At 41.7% G+C, this 16,260-nt stretch overlaps 1 protein-coding gene across 1 annotated transcript in view; it reads left to right on the forward strand.

Annotated features, from left to right (window-relative positions):
* pask (PAS domain containing serine/threonine kinase) overlaps nt 1–16,260 on the forward strand; it is a 54,438-nt gene extending 38,178 nt beyond the window's left edge. Inside the window, 5 exon segments of the mRNA XM_052017700.1 lie at nt 2–136; nt 8,288–8,487; nt 10,306–10,439; nt 11,441–11,584; nt 15,124–16,260. Of these exon segments, the coding sequence (XP_051873660.1) occupies nt 2–136; nt 8,288–8,487; nt 10,306–10,439; nt 11,441–11,584; nt 15,124–15,365 (855 nt within the window). The 3' untranslated portion in view covers nt 15,366–16,260.

Consider the following 16,260-nt stretch of genomic DNA (forward strand, 5'->3'; position numbering starts at 1 on the left):
GGTACTTGATGTGTTTGAGAACCTGGATTTCTTTCAACTGGTGATGGAGAAACATGGAACTGGTCTGGACCTCTTTGAATTCATTGACCAGCAGCCAGACTTGGATGAGCCCTTAGCCAGCTTCATATTCAGACAGGTAATGAGAAAAAATTATGTTAAATTGATGACCAGTGTTACTGTTTTCCAGACTTCTTTATGAAATATATACTAATACAATCCACATTGATGGAGATCACAATTTCTGTTATCCTGCTGTCTATTCAGTCGGCAAGGGCAACCCTGAGTTTCTAATCACCTGTCACTTTTATTCCCCCATTCGGACCTCTCTACCTTTGGCCTCCCATATTGCTCCAAAGATGCCCAATGCAAGCTTGCGGAAAAGCTTATCATCAGTTTGGGCACATTATAGCCTTTGGGACTTAAATCTGAACTTCATAATTCCAGGTAATCACCCTTTTTCAGTCCCTGTCTGTGCTGAATCTTACCCAATACATCAAAGGTATCTTTGAGAAAAGAACATATTCACCGGAATTGCTTTTATCAATCATTGCATTTTATGATGCTGTCAACCACCCGACATTGCTTCAGAAGATTTACAAGGGACTGTCTACTGATGTCCACATGAGCCACACACTTGTGGAAACTGTTACTCTTGCATTGAACCTGGAGTAAAATGCTGCTGTTGACACCTGGAATGCATTTGCCTACCTCAAGGAATGGTGTTCGTATCCCTGTTCTCTAAAAATCTATATGATCACCAACCAACTGATCCAAACACACATGGCTTAATCTACCCTGACTACTGGCAATAGCAGTACAAACTGAGGTCTCCACCTATACTGAGGCCACTATCACAGCCTGCTGACTATTTACCATTCTACTAATCAACAAACCAAACTCAAATGAATCACAGGTCATCTTTTCCATTGCACAATCATGATGTGAGTGTAGAGCTAAATAGTGATTGGAACAATGCTTGTCTCACTTGCTGCACAATCCCAAATTACTTTGGGATAAAGCTGGCCTACATGCTCTTTTACAGGAGCCAGGTTGAGATAATAAGAAGAAACGTCAGTGCCCAAAATGACAACATCCATACAAATGCAAATTCAAGACTGGGGACACATATGCCCATGGTTGGAATCTTTCCACTTGCCTTGTGTTACTCCACTGCAGTTAGGATTCTCCATATGGGAATGCTTTGCTCACCCAAAAAAAGCCTGATGCTTAATTGGTATTGGTTTATTATTGTCACTTACCGAGGTACAGTGAAAAACTTGTCTTGCATATCGATCGTACAGGTCAATTCATTATACAGTGCAGTTACATTGAGATGGTACAGAGTCCATTGATGTAGTACAGGTAAAAACAATAACAGTACAGAGTAAAGAGTCACAGCTACAGAGAAAGTGCAGTGCAATAAGGTGCAAGGTCACAACAAGGTAGATGGTGAGGTCGTAGTCCACCTCATTGTATAAGGGAACAGTTCAATAGTCTTATCACAGTGGGATAGAATCTGTCCTTAAGTCTGGTGGTACGTGCCCTCAGGCTCGTGTATCTACCTGATGGAAGAGGAGAGAAGAGAGAATGTCCCGGGTGGGTGGGGTCTTTGATTATGCTGGCTGCTTCACCAAGACAACGAGAGGTAAAGACAGAGTCCGAGGAGGGGAGGCTGGTGTCTGTGATGCACTGGGCTGTGTGCACAACTCTCTGCAGTTTCTTGTGGCCCTGGGCAGAGTAGTTGCCATACCAAGCCGTGATGCATCCAGATAGGATGTTTTCTATGGTGCATCGATAAAAGTTGGTGAGAGTCAAAGGGGACAAACTGAAATTCTTTAGCCTCCTGAGGAAGTAGAGGTGCTGGTGAGCTTTCTTTGCCATGGCATCTACGTGATTTGACCAGGACAGGCTGTTGGTGATGTTCACTCCCAGGAACTTGAAGCTCTCAACCCTCGACCTCAGCACCTTTTATGTCTAGATGCATGTACACTGCCCCCTTTCCTGAAGTCAATGACCAGCTCCTTTGTTTTGCTGACATTGAGGGAAAGGTTGTCATGACACCATTCCACTAAGCTCTCTATCTCCTTCCTGTACTCCGACTCATCACTGTTTGAGATACGGCCTACAATGGTGGTATCATCTGCAAACTTGTAGATGGAATTAGAGCAGAATCTGGCCACACAGTCATGAGCGTATAAGGAGTAGAGTAGAGGGCTGAGGATGCAGCCTTGTGGGTCACTAGTGTTAAGAATAATCGTGCCGGAGGTATTGCTGCCTATCCTCACTGATTGCGGTCTGTTGGTTAGAAAGTCAAGGATCCAGTTGCAGAGGGAGGTGTTGATTCCTAGGCCTTGGAGTTTGGTGACAAGCTTGCTTGGGATTATTGTTTTGAAGGCAGAGCTGTAGTCGATAAACAGTAGTCTAACGTAGATATCTTTACAGTCCAGATGCTCCAGAGCTGAGTGTAGGGCCAGGGAGATGGCATCCACTGTAGACCTGTTTCGGCGATAGGCGAATTGCAGTGGGTCAAGATTGTCCGGGAGGCTGGAGTTGATGTGTTCCATGAACAGCCTCTCAAAGCACTTCATGATGGTGGATGTCAGAGCCACTGGTTGGTGGTCACTGAGGCATGTTACCTTGCTTTTCTTCGGTACTGAGATGGTAGTGGTCTTCTTAAAACAGGTGGGAACCTGAGATTGAAGCAGGGAGAGGTTAAATATGTCCGCAAATACTTCTGCCAGCTGATCAGCACAAGATCTGAGCACACGGCCAGGGACACCATCTGGGCCAGGTGCTTTTCTCGTGTTCACTCTCTGGAAGATTGACCTTACATCCTCAACTGTGATCACAGGTTCATCTGCACTGGAGGCTGTTTGGGTGGATGGTGACAATCCACTCCCCTTCTGTTCAAAATGCGCATAGAATGCATTAAGTTCATCAGGAAGGGATGCGCTGTTGTTAACTATGCAGCCCATCTTCATCTTGTAGCCTGTTATACCATGTTAGCCCTGCCATAACTGATGGATGGTCAGGGACTCTATTTTGAGTCGGTATTGCCTCTTGGCATCCCTGATAGCTTTCCGAAGGTCATACCTCAATTTCTTGTACAGATCAGGTTCACCAGATTTGTGTGCAGCAGTCCTCGCCTTCAGTAGGGAGTGGATCTCCTGGTTCATCCATGGTTTCCTGGAACACCCATATTGTCTTCTTTGGTACACAGTCCTCCACACACTTGCTGATAAAGTCTGTGATGGTGGTGGCATACTCATCAAAGGCTGGCAGCTGAGTCTTTGCACATGGACCAGTCCACTCTCTCAAAGCTGTCGTGTAGAAGCTCATCTGCTTCCTCAGACCAGCACTACACATACCGGATCCTCCTGGTTCAGTTTCTATTTGTATGCAGGGAGAAGGAGCACAGCCTGGTGGTCTGATTTCCCAAAGTGAGGACGGGGGGTGGCTGGGAAGGCATCTTTGATGGTTGTATAGCAGTGGTCAAGCATGTTGGCGCCCCTGGTGGAGCAGATGTGCTGATAGTATTTTGGTAACACACTCTTGAGGTTGGCCTGATTGAAGTCATCTGCGATGATGAAGAGGGCCTCAGGGTATCCTGTCTTAAGGTTGACAGCTTAATGACAGCTGTGGAATCATTCTGGCCTTAAGCCTATAAACATCAATGTGTGATACATCCTCAGTGGAATAGCACCACCAGATATTGGAGAACTGTGAAGCCACGGAAAAAAGAGACAAACTGAAGAGGCCAGGTGCCTTCTACGTGGTGACATACTAAAGAAATGTGCTTAAAATCACACAAGTCAGCATAGCGAGCCAGCACTACCATTGTGACAATGTGTTGTCTCCAGGGGTGACGAGCAGACTTCAACAGGGAGATCAGCATAGGCATTCAGGTAACTAAACAGTTTTCTGCTAGGCAGAAAATGAACTACCTTGAAGATTTAGACAGTCTCTGTACCCAAGTCCACTGGCGAAATGGGGCTATGTTACAATACCTGAGACCTGCAATCATGACAAAAGGCCAAATAACTTTTGATCTGCCACTGATCATGGATGATGCCTTTATGGTTTGGAATCCTACTGAGGCCACTCAAGAACTTTACACTGCATCCTTCAATGGAAAAAGAAATGGCTGGAGTGATGTATGTTATAAAATATATGATTAACACAGGGTGATAGTGGTGCTTGCAAAGCACCTTGACGGTTCTTGTGAAAGGCTAGTGAAGGAGATAGTTGTAGGAGTAATAAAGGAGGGACTATTGCAGTTGAAAGGGGAAGAACTTTATGTAGTTTTTATGCAACAAGTAATATCACCATGTCTTCATAGGGAAAGGCAGAAATTGACTGAAGGGATTTAACAGATAGCAGGTTCATTTGGGGAATTTTAAACCTTGAGGCAGTTTGGATTTGGCCAGAAGAAACAGCAAGGGAACAGAATATGTTCTGGGTAGGGATTTCAGTGTCCATCACTAAGACTGGCAATGTAACACTCCACTCACTGAGTCGGCAGAGTCCAAAAGGACGTATCTGTCAGTTTGAACACAGTAGCTGATGAACCTATACGATGAAAAGTTACCCGACCTCGTCTTTGCCAATCTCCTTGAAGCATCTGTCGATTTCCCTTCTAATAGGGGTGAATACTGCATCGTCTTCATGGAGGAGAAATCCAGTCTTTTCACTGGGTACATCCTCATCGTTTTTATTAATTTTTGGGATCTAGGTTTTACTGGCAAGGCCAGCACTTATTGCCCTTAAAAAGGTGATGGTGAGCCATCTTCTTGGAGTTGCAAGCCTTCTCTCACAGTATGGTTGGGGAGGGAATTCCAGGATTTAGACTCAACAGTGATGAAGGAGAGGTATGTTTCCAAGTCTGGTAGTATTTCCTTGCACCTGCTTCTCTTGTCCTGGTGGTAGAAGTCGCTGTTTTGGGAGGAGTTGACAGGGTAGCCTGGGTGAATAACTACAGTGCATTTTGTAAATGCTACACAGTGCAGCCATGGTGCACTGGTGGTGGAGGGAGTAAATGTTTATTATGGTTTTTGGAGTGCCAATCAAGTGGCCTGTTTTGTCCTGGATGGTGCCTAGCTTCTTGAGAGTTGTTGGTGCTGCATGCATTCAGGGAAGTAGGGAGTGTTCCATCCTGACTAGTACCTTGTAGATGGTGGAAGGGCCTTGGGGTGTCACATGGTGAATCAATTGCTGCTGGGTATCCAGCCTCTGATTTGCTCTTGTGCACACAGTTCAATTGAATTTCTGGTTAATGGCCACAATATTTATGGTAGGGGTATTTAGCAGTGGTAACATTGTTGAATGTCCTTGGTTATACTCATTTTTTTTTTGTCATGGTCATTGTCTGGCACTTCCATAGTGCGATCATTATTTGACACTCATCAGCTCATACCTGAATATTGTTTGCTGCAGGCGGGCATGTCTTGCTTCATATGCTAAGGAATTGTGAATGGAATTCAACATTGTGCAGTTGCCAGTGAACATCTCTAATTCTGGCTTTGTGTTAGAAGACGCATCATGATGAAATACCTGAACATAGTTGGCCTGAGGAACTTACACAGTGAAATACCATTGTATTCAATGGGATAGATTCAAAACAGCATCTGTGAAGTTCTGTGGGCTGTCAGCAGCAGCAGCAGAATTGCTTAACACTATGGTCTGTATACTCATTATCTGACATATCTCTAACTCTACCATCACCATCAAGCTTAGGGGACCAACTGCAGTTCCATAAGTAATGTAGAGCAAAATGCCAATAGCAGAACTAACTTATTGTGAAACTACAAAATGGAACTATGTGCAATTAAACAATAGCAGTATACATCATATCGAGTAAAGTGTAATTCTTGCATCAGATCAGTAATCTGCAGTTCTGCTACTTTTCTGTCACAACTTGTGGTGGAACATTTTGGCAACGATAAGTGGCTCCACAAACGTCTGTCTTTGGTGATAGAAGATTTCAGCCTGTGAGTGTAAGAGATGAAGCTCGGCCATTTACATCTTCAGTTAGAAGTCCCATTTGGATGACCTACCTTGGCTCAATCTTGGGTCCTTGCCAGCAGAGAAACTAGTCTTAAGTTAATTTGATTTTCCCTATGATATCAAGTACAGTATACTGCGTAATCAGCCCACAAAACAGTCCAAGTGTTGTGTTGAAAACTTGTATTCCAGAGAGTTACTCCTCTAATACAGTTGAAACATTGGCAACAATTCAACAGAGTGCAAAAGTGCTCCTGTTTGTCCTAGGGACAGAAGATGGGACAGAAGATGGGACAAATCCAATCTGACTCGGTACCATCCTATCAGCCTATTCTCAGATCATCTATAAAATAATGGAAGTGCTTGTTGAAAGAGTTCTCTAGTGTCATTAATCTGTGCACATATGTTACATTTGGGTTCTCCCAGGAGTACTTGTAGCTTTGGTTTAAAAATGGGCAAAAGTCATATTTCAAGAGCTATGGTGAGAGTGACTGTACTTGACTTTTGACAGGGTGTGCTATCAAGGACCCCAAGGAAAACTAAAGTCTCCATTGACCAATCATTCCTAGCAGAAAGAAAGCTGCTGCTGTTGTTGGAGGCCAGTCATCTCAATTCCAGTAAATTGCTATGGAAGTTCTTTAGACTGGTATCATGAGCAACTATCTTCATTAGTGACCTTCACACTATCAGAAGTGGGGATATATGATGTTGACTGCAGTGATCGGTTTGATTTGCGATTTCTGGTCACGAAGAAATCTTTGTCTCCATTCAGCGTGTGTAGGCTTGGTTGATAAAAGAAAATCAATATTTCCACCTCTCAGTGCCAAGTAATCTCAAATTACAATGAGAGCACAAACCACCTTTTGAAGTATGATTGTCAAATCCTCCTCCTTCAAGCTGGGGGTGACAGGTGTCATCATTCACTAAGAGTTTAAAAAGAACAGCACATAATTATTTGTGGCTATTAGATCAATCCAGAGGCTGAATATTCTGTGGCTAGTGAAAGACCAGAGCGGCAGGCAAATGAGAGTTCTACCACCTTTTAGATTCCTCCACGTCCTGACGTGGACATGTTTTGTCATACCTACCTTATCACTGTCAACATTCCTGGAAGACCAAATCTTTAGAGCATTGCGGGTGCTCTCTCCAAGGAGACTGCAGCAATTCAAGATGTTAGTTCACCACCACTTGCTGAAGAGCAACTGAAAATGGGTAGCACAGGCTCACCTTATCGGTGATGCAGGGTTCAATATAAATTGGTGAGGGTAGTGGGTGGACCTTCTGCAGAGGGAAATTTCTAGAGATGAGCAGTTGTAGAACAATGAGAACCATTGACCATGCCATCTCTGGGGCCATGAAGGGTGATATAGAGTTGAAAAGGTTGACACAGCAAGAAGGGACGACACAAACCCCTCTGGGTGTAGGAGAGGTAATGGAGACAGATTGGGGTTGGGGCTAAAGACAGAGAGAGCGACTGGGTAGGCTGAGGCTTGGAATACAGTGGATGATGTTGTATGGATTATTATCTTGGTATAAAAAAATGAGTAATTGCCTTTGTGCATGGGTATGGGAGAGATATTTTAGGAGGTACAAAACTGTCAAAACAGGAACCTGGGGTTCTGCTTTCCCCATCAGATGTTTCTGGAATAGTGCGTGGTTTTCATTGAAAGTGAAGTGTGGTTGTACTTTGTGGTTGTGCCAGTTATGGTTAGGTCTGTTCTCCAGTTGTGCTGTAGATTTACAACTCTTAAGTGAGTAGTGGTTGCTGTTTCGGTCCAAAGAAGAAATTTCAAGGGCAGGGATACCATAATGAGTTCTTTGGGAACAAAAGTCTTTACTACAAAGTGGAGGGCATAGTCGAGGTGATAAGCAACAGTTGAAGGATGGTGACAAGTGTAATTCCAGAAGCTGGGGATTTATGAAGATTGAGCAAAGTTATCAGGATCCTTTTAGATTTTGTTTCACGATGTGTGGATGATGAATATTGTGGAATTGTTGAGGATTGGAGAAAATTGGTTGGTGTGACTTGTAAGCAGAGAGCAATAGCCTTAGCTGAAATTGAAACCAAAGATATTGACATTTCCTTGAAGGAGAACTTGAAATCTATTCAAGATTACTCCATTTAAAGAACTGAAGTACATATCAATGTTCTCAGTATGATTTATGTCTAGTTTTTTAACCTTCCTTTGTATTCTTGGAATTTTCTCCCATATTTTGATCAATTGCTTAGTTTTTTTTTACACTTGGCAAATATGAGCTGAGATGTGTGTGGGCCTATGTGTTGCAGATTGTGGCCGCTGTGGATTACCTACACAGTAAGTGCATTTTGCATCGGGATATCAAGGATGAAAATGTCATTATTGATGAGGATTTCACCATTAAGCTTATTGACTTTGGCTCAGCTGTGAACTTGGAACCTGGGAAAGTTTTCCGTACATTTTATGGAACAATTGAATACTGCTCTCCGGAGGTGCTGATGGGAAACCCGTGAGTATTAAAGTATGAAGGTCTTTTAAACTTCCTATCCTGGGGTTCTATCCATCGTTCTTACCCCGTGCCTACTAAGTTGTGCTTGTTGTGGAAAGAATCTGGCCTATGAAATCCTCTGCTGCTGATATTAATGCCTCTCCATTTTGGCTCAATAGACCCTGCATTTTGTAAATGAAGGGTTTTTCTGTGGAAACTGCTCTTCCCCCATTTCTTTGTTAAACGTGTATTGTGAAAGCTTTAGAATTCTGTTCTTCCTTCTGTGTAGAGTTTCAGATCCCATTCATTGTTGCCCTTTGAAATCCTGGTTTATACTGTGTAACACATAATAGTATTAATAAATAGGTTTTATTTATTATAGCCCTTTTTATAAAATGTGCTTCTACACGATTTCACATGCTAATGTTCCTAGATTTTTACCATTGTCTATATTTTGCAGTAAATGTCAAGCTATAATTTATTTACTTTTATTCTTTTATTCTGAGTATGCACTATATGTCTGGGCTAAAGGAGCCCTTAACTCCATGGCCATTGGCCAGTTCCATTGAACAGGAAACTGTATTTCCTCTTCAATGCACCTAAAACATTTATAATAATCACTATGTCCCAACTAGCTTGGTTCTTTTTAATAGAACTGATATTGAAATATATCACAAGTAAGTGAAGGTTTTTTTCCCACCAGCATATCAAACAAAGATTCATGTAGTCATGACTAACTCAATGAAAAAGGTTCTGAGGATTAGAACATAGAACAGTACAGCACAGGAACAGGCCCTTTGGCCCACAGTGTTGACCAAACTAATTAAACTAATGACACCTAATCCCTTCTGTCTGCACATGGTCCACATCCCTCCATATTCATGTGCCTAAGAGCCTCTTATACGCCTCTATCGTACCTGCCTCCACCACCACCGCTGGCAGCGCATTTCAAGCAGCCATCACTCTTTGTGTAAAAACACTTGCCCTGCACATCTCCTTTGAACTTTCCCCCTCTCACCTTAAATGCAGGCCCTCTAGTATTGGAACAATAAATAAAAGTGAATACCAATAACTTGAATGGCATTGAGACTTTGCTTCTTGGTTGCTTATAGCGTGTCCTGAGCAGACTGAACCTATCCTGCTTAGAGTTTAGAAGAATGAGAGGTGATCTCATTAAGACTTAAGTGGCTTGACAGGGTAGATACAAGATGTTTCCCCTAACTAAGGTGTCTGGAACCAGGGGTCACAAATCTCAAAGTGAGTGGTTGGCCATCCAGGACTGAGATGAAGAAAAGAATCTTCATTAGGAGGGTAATTACTACCAAAGGCAGGGTTTTTGGATATTAGGAAATGAAGGGATATGGTGTTAGTGCAGGAAGGTGGTGCCAAGGGAAGGGATTGCCCTGATTTTTATGGCCCACTCCTGCTTCCCTCTCTTATGATCTGTAAATACAAGTGCGACAGTAAACACAAGGGACAAAACATTACCAGCAGAGTCATGTGTCTACTTATTAAAGTCTTTATATACCCTTGTATAATGTAACTAAATACCTAGGACAGTAGATTCTCATTAAATACAGTGTGAAGAATTCCATTAAATAGCAAATAGGAGAGAACAGGATTTGTACTTCATTTTGCACTGTGCACTGCATGTGATGTCTTCATGTTGTGTGGAATTCTTTTAATGGACTGATGCCAAATATTGCTGTGAGCCATGGTGTGTTATCCATTGGCCAGTTAGAGGTCTTTCTGCATTCAAATGCCTCCGACTTTGAAGTAGTAGCATTTATCTCCCTGATTAAATCAATTTCATGTCCTTTGTTTTCTCCCTGTGTCCAGGTATTCTGGATCTGAGTTGGAGATATGGTCCTTGGGAGTGACCTTATATACCCTGGTCTTTGCAGAGAATCCGTTCAGTGATGTGGAAGAGACAGTAGCAGCTGTGCTAAAACCACCTTTTCAAGCCTCCAGTGGTAAAATACATCTAAATTTTAAAATTTCAAATATACCACAGACACACCTATTTAGATTCCAAAATGAAGAGACCACGAATCTGTTCTGGTTGCTGATCGTGAGAGTAATCTAAGTAGTGTACATGTTGGAATAATAATGCCATTACATTTACAGTGGGAGAATGGAGGAGCTATTGCTTCCTGACCTGTGTTTCCACCATTTTATTCATTTACTTCAGACTCCTGGCATCAGCTGCATTCTGCTTGTACTTTTTTTTAATTAATGTTTTTCTAATGTTTGAAAATGCTATTATTTACTGACAACCTTTCAACAATCAATTCTACGTCGTGTGCCAATTTAAATTGTTCCATTCAATCAATAGTTGTATACAAACAGAAATCTATCCCTATAAATTTTTTTTATCCCCCACTGTGTTTAGTGGTATTTCTCTTGCTATTTTGCCATTTTTCTACCTATGCCCAGTACCACAGCCTTGATAAGTACTGTAAAAACTGTGATTGCTTACTGTGCAGCATCTCTTGCTTATTTTATGTGATAATGAAGTCTTGAGAATAACACTTCCTCTGCTTGTCACACTTTGACAGCATCCTAATTATTATTCATCATTGACCTTTCTAAGGAAGCTTCTGTCTCGGTTCTCTGTTTTTGCATTTCTTCAGTTCTTCACACAATCTCCTATTCATTAGATGATCTGCAAGCATTCTTCATTTCCTCTCAATATTTTTTCCTTCCATTTTCTTGGTTGCATGTTTCATCCTCGCAGACGACGGAGTCAATTATGATAAAACTATATACCCCCGACCCACTTGTAAGTAACCCCAAAGGAGATCTTGCAATACTTGAAGACAAGCAATGGAATATCAGATAGTATATAAACTGTACAAAGTACAATATTTTCTCTGACCAATGCAATCAACGATATGTAATGTTGAATGTGAACCAAGACAAGTGTAATTATGTCTTTTTGAGTCAGCTCATCTTCTTTATTCCTTTCCTGTAGACTTCATGAACTTGGTGTCAGCTATGCTGCAGCCTGATCCTTGCCTCCGCCTGACTTTGGAAGAACTAATGCAGAATGCATGGGTGACACAGCCTGTCAATCTGGCTCTCTACACCTGGGAGGAAGTGTATTCTGCCAAAGAAAGTGAGTGCAGAACCTGAGGTGTTAAGTACAGCCATGAAGTAGACAAACCCAACAACCAACTTGATGAGGTTGGATTTTTAATGTACAAAAGGATTTAAATTCCTGGATGAGGTCGTAGAGAGCTTTCATTTTTATTTCATCCTCCCAAAATATTTATCATGCATAAACTGAGGACTGTGGTCTCCATTGCCCATCCTGACAACCTATTGCACAGGTAGATCACCTTCTGAGTAAAGTATTTTATTCTTGCAACATTATTTTTAGCAACACACAAAATGCTGGAGGAACTCAGTGGGTCAGGCAGCATCTATGGAGGGAAATGGATAATTGATGTTTTAGGTCAAGACCCTTCATTAGGAGCCATCCATTATCCATTTCCCTCCATAGATGCTGCCTGACCACTGAGTTCGTCCAGCAATTTGTGCCTTCCTTCCAGATATCCAGCCTCTGCAGTCTCTCTTGTGTCTCCATTATTCTTTATAGACCATTTTGATTGTTTTATCTGCTGGTCAGGTGGTCTAATTTCCAGTTAGCACACCTGTGCAACTCGCACCACACTGTGTACTTCACAAGAGTCTATTCAAAGTTTAAAAAACATAGTAGTAGTCAGCTTGAACAAAGATGTTAGGCATTTTAGTATCAGACAGTTGTCATCTTTTGTTGCTTTATTTAAAATTAGGATCTTTATGAAGATTCTTTTCCAAGTTTGGAATAATGATGCCTGCTTTTTTTGTGGAATTTTATGCAAGCATTTTTCTTTCTAGTCAATTTTGGACAAATTGCACCAAGGTGCATACAATGTGTCTGGTTACTTTGAATATTTCCTTTAATTTTAGATATTCAGCATTTGGAGAAAACAGTGTTAAGGAATGGTGATGATGTAATTTGCTTCTAAAGTGAGTGTAGGATCAGAGAGACCTAGATGTAAGTGTGCATAAATTTTTGAAGATGGCAGGGCAGTTTAAGTAAGCAGTTAATAAAGCATACAGGATCTTGGCTGCATTAATAAAGGCAAAAGCAAGAGGCTATGTCAAATTGTTTTAAAACACAAAAGGAAAAGTGACTCAACCATGGGGGTCTTGAGCGATAGGTCACCATCACATGATATGGGGTAAGATAGTTGGTATTGAGATAAAGAGAAAGTTCTTTACTCAAAGGGTACTGAGCCTGTGGAACACTCTGCCATAGAAGGCAGTAGAGGTTAAGTCACTGAATATACTTAAAAAGGGGAGAGAGCAGGAATATGGTTTTAAGATAGAGGATCAACCATGAATGTATTGAATGGGGTAGTAGGCTCATAGGACAAAATGGCCAATCCTGCTCCTATATTCTATGTTACTAACATTGTTTAGGCCACAATTTGTGTTCATTTCTGGTCACTACATTTGGAGGGATGTGATGACACAAGAAAGGGTGAAGAAAAAATTTACTGCAGTGGTTCTAACAGTAAGGATAAATTTGAGAATCTCTGGTTCTCTCTGAAGCAGAGAAAATCAAGAGGTGGGTGTACAAAAGCATGATGAGTTTAAATGCAATAAATGGATAGAAACTGTTCTCACTAGCAGAGCAAAGACCAGAGGAGACAGGTTGAAGTGATCGTTTTAAGAACTGACATAAAGGAAAACCTTATGCCCAGTGGTTATGATCTGGAATGCACTGATTGAAACTGGTAGATGCAGATTCACTGTGGACTTCAAAAGCGAATTGGATTTATACATGAAGGTACAGTATTTTCAGGGTTATGGAAAAATAAAAGCAAGGAAAAGGAACTGACTGGATTGTTCTGTGAGAATCACTTTGATAAATGTGCTGTTACTATTTTATGCTGTTGGTTACCCTGTTGAGGGAAAAGCATTGAGCTGGAAGTAGTTACTGCTGTATTTTATCAAGTAGTCAGCTCCAAACAAGATCTGGGGAAAATGTCCAATGTTTCAGCTTGAAATACAAAGTCACTTGTCATGCCATGCAAAATTCAAACTTGGGCAATTATTTATGAATGCTAAAAAAAAATCATTTTCACTTTATCTTCCCTATAGCATTGCGTTAGTTACAGCTCCTGAGTACCTCACTGAAGGGGCATTCAAATAGTAAATGCTAACCAGCTATTTTACCAGGAAGGGCACCACAGCAAAACCTGATCCTTGTGCTTTGTTTGTGAATAGCTCAGGAGCCACTAGTAGGTACCCCATCTGATTTTTATCTTGTCTGTTCCCTCGCCTGTTCACAAAAACGAGGAATGCTGATGCTAATTGACACAGCCTTGCTACTTTCTACAGCTTAAGATCACACCCTGCAGTCCCTCTTAATTATGTAAAAATCTAGAATCTCATTATTATGTTATTCCTTGGATAGTTTGTCTTCACAAATAGGTTTGCTCACCTACAATCCTGGGTGGGAAAACTCATTGCTACAACAAAAGATGTTTTTATTCTGAGTTTGAGGTTAAAGTTTGTCAGGGAAGAGTAGTGTTTGCTTAAACCTTATTCTGTTACTGCCTCTTAAGTAGCTCGACATTTACATTTAGGGGTGTGCCAGTATCATTTCAGTTGTATTCAGGATGTCACAATTGTTCATCCCTTGAACCTAAATTGGATAATTGTGACTTAACTTTTAAAAAGCAGCCACAAAAATCACGATCTGACTTAATTCTACATTCCTTTATTTGGCGTAACATGGAATTTATTTTTTGTCGTAATGTGAAGATTTGCTGTGCTCTTGGTTTTCTGGTTTTTTTTCCCCCCCTCTGGTAGAATCGTTCAACAACTGTGATTCAATGAGTCACATTGTGCTGGGCCTGGGGTGGCTGAGTGCCCCCACTCACCTGATCCACACACAGAGGGCCAACCACGCTGGGCCCGAGTACCCCAGAATCAGTTACGGGATCGCAGGTATTTTAGATGAATGGCCCTGTACAAGGAATGCCCTAGACAGTCTGTGGTTGAAGACAAAGCTGAGGACAGATACTTGTTCTCCTTCAAAACTAAAACTGATTTTAAGAGTGTCGAATCTAACGTTCAGAGACATTTAAAACCCATTCAAATGAATGAAAAGTTAAAATTCTGAAAATTAAGTTAATTAAGAACATTAGACTGTTTTATGTATTATTTCATAAGTCGAATATTTTAATGGGGGGGGGGGTTACTGATGCTAAGCCAGACAAGGAATCCCCACGTTATGCCGAAGAGTCCCAGTGGGACTGGGCTTGGCCACAGAGTGGTGCCACCTGTTACCCTTTCTTCTATGTTCAGCAGCTCGTGCTGATGTCTGAGAAACTTCCACAGCTGAAAGCTGATGGTTCTAATCAGAGCTCCCAACTGCAGCCCAGCAACATTCATCCCAGCCTTGTGGCAAAGTGGAAGAGCTTGTTCCTTTCACGACACCACCAGTATCCTCACCTTGAAAAACACAGGGAAACAATGAAACTCCTCCTTGAGGAATACAGTTCATTTATGTGCTTTCAGTATGCATTGGACAATCACACTTGTGAAGGAGGTAAACTAGGTACTAACTAATTCACCCATTCTACTGTTTGCAAACAGGACCTTCTACGAGCTGTTCTGGTATGGCTGGAGAGGACCACAGGTTATTCATTCCCCCTCTGAAGTTTGCTGGCACTGAGAGTGAAGCAAGTGCTGACAAGTTCTGCTCTGCAGATCACCTTCATGCTGAACATTCACTTTGTGATCTATACGAGAATGATGAGAACATGGCTCCTGAAACACTGCCATCTTCGGCAGAGCTCCAGTCTGACCTTCTGGAATACCTGTATAGCCAGGACTGAGAAGAAATTCTCCAGAAACAAACCAGGACATGGGGTGGTTGCATTTGCACTTCAGTTTTATTGTAATAATTTAAGTTGTGCATTACTGTAAAATGCATATTGTGCAGTTAGGAACAGTGGGGTCTCCAATACTTCTGAGAGAGGAGTAACTGCTGGGGAACGTGGGATCCCATACTCTTGTGGCTAATATAATTTTCAATCTTAAACAACTACTGCTTGGGAAGCGTGTCCAAGACAGCTGCCTAGAGCTATCTGTGAGCTGAAAGTGAGTAACATGGTTGTGGTGGCCGGTAGAGTCTGGTCAAATCTTATTTCCATTCATGCACTCTGTTCCAAACATTGCCTCAGATCCCAAGGCAGAGAAAGTTTGCAATTACAGAACCACCACCATCTCATACCTGCTTCTACTCCATTCAGCACGGATCAGATAGTACAAATCCCTGTTAAGTTCTGGGGCCTTAAGGTTATTTTTCAAAATGCAACAGATAGTTAATGTGGAGGGAACCTTAAAGTGTGCAGCCATCCTGTTAGAATTAAGGAATGTAGCTGAGGATTCTGCTGTTAGCATATTGTATATGAGCATAGAATGGCGATGTGAATCATTTGATTAATATTTTAAAAAGCTAGTTAAAATTAACGGCATTAAGTTCTGATATCATAGTATTGCTGTTCATTTCAGAATTTAATGCCATTTTTGCCAACCATTGCCTCCTTACTTAATCACCCCACCCCCTGACCCCCACCCTGCTGTAAAGTCGCCACGGTTGAACTGTTTCCTTGCTCGGATGTGATTGAGTATACACAGACCTAACAAGATAGGATTTAGCCTTTATTGTGACACAAAACTCTTGATCATACTTGCCTTTCCATATGAATAATATTATATTTAACTACA

This window comes from Pristis pectinata, chromosome 6 (assembly GCF_009764475.1).
Source record: "Pristis pectinata isolate sPriPec2 chromosome 6, sPriPec2.1.pri, whole genome shotgun sequence".
NCBI lineage: Eukaryota > Metazoa > Chordata > Chondrichthyes > Rhinopristiformes > Pristidae > Pristis > Pristis pectinata.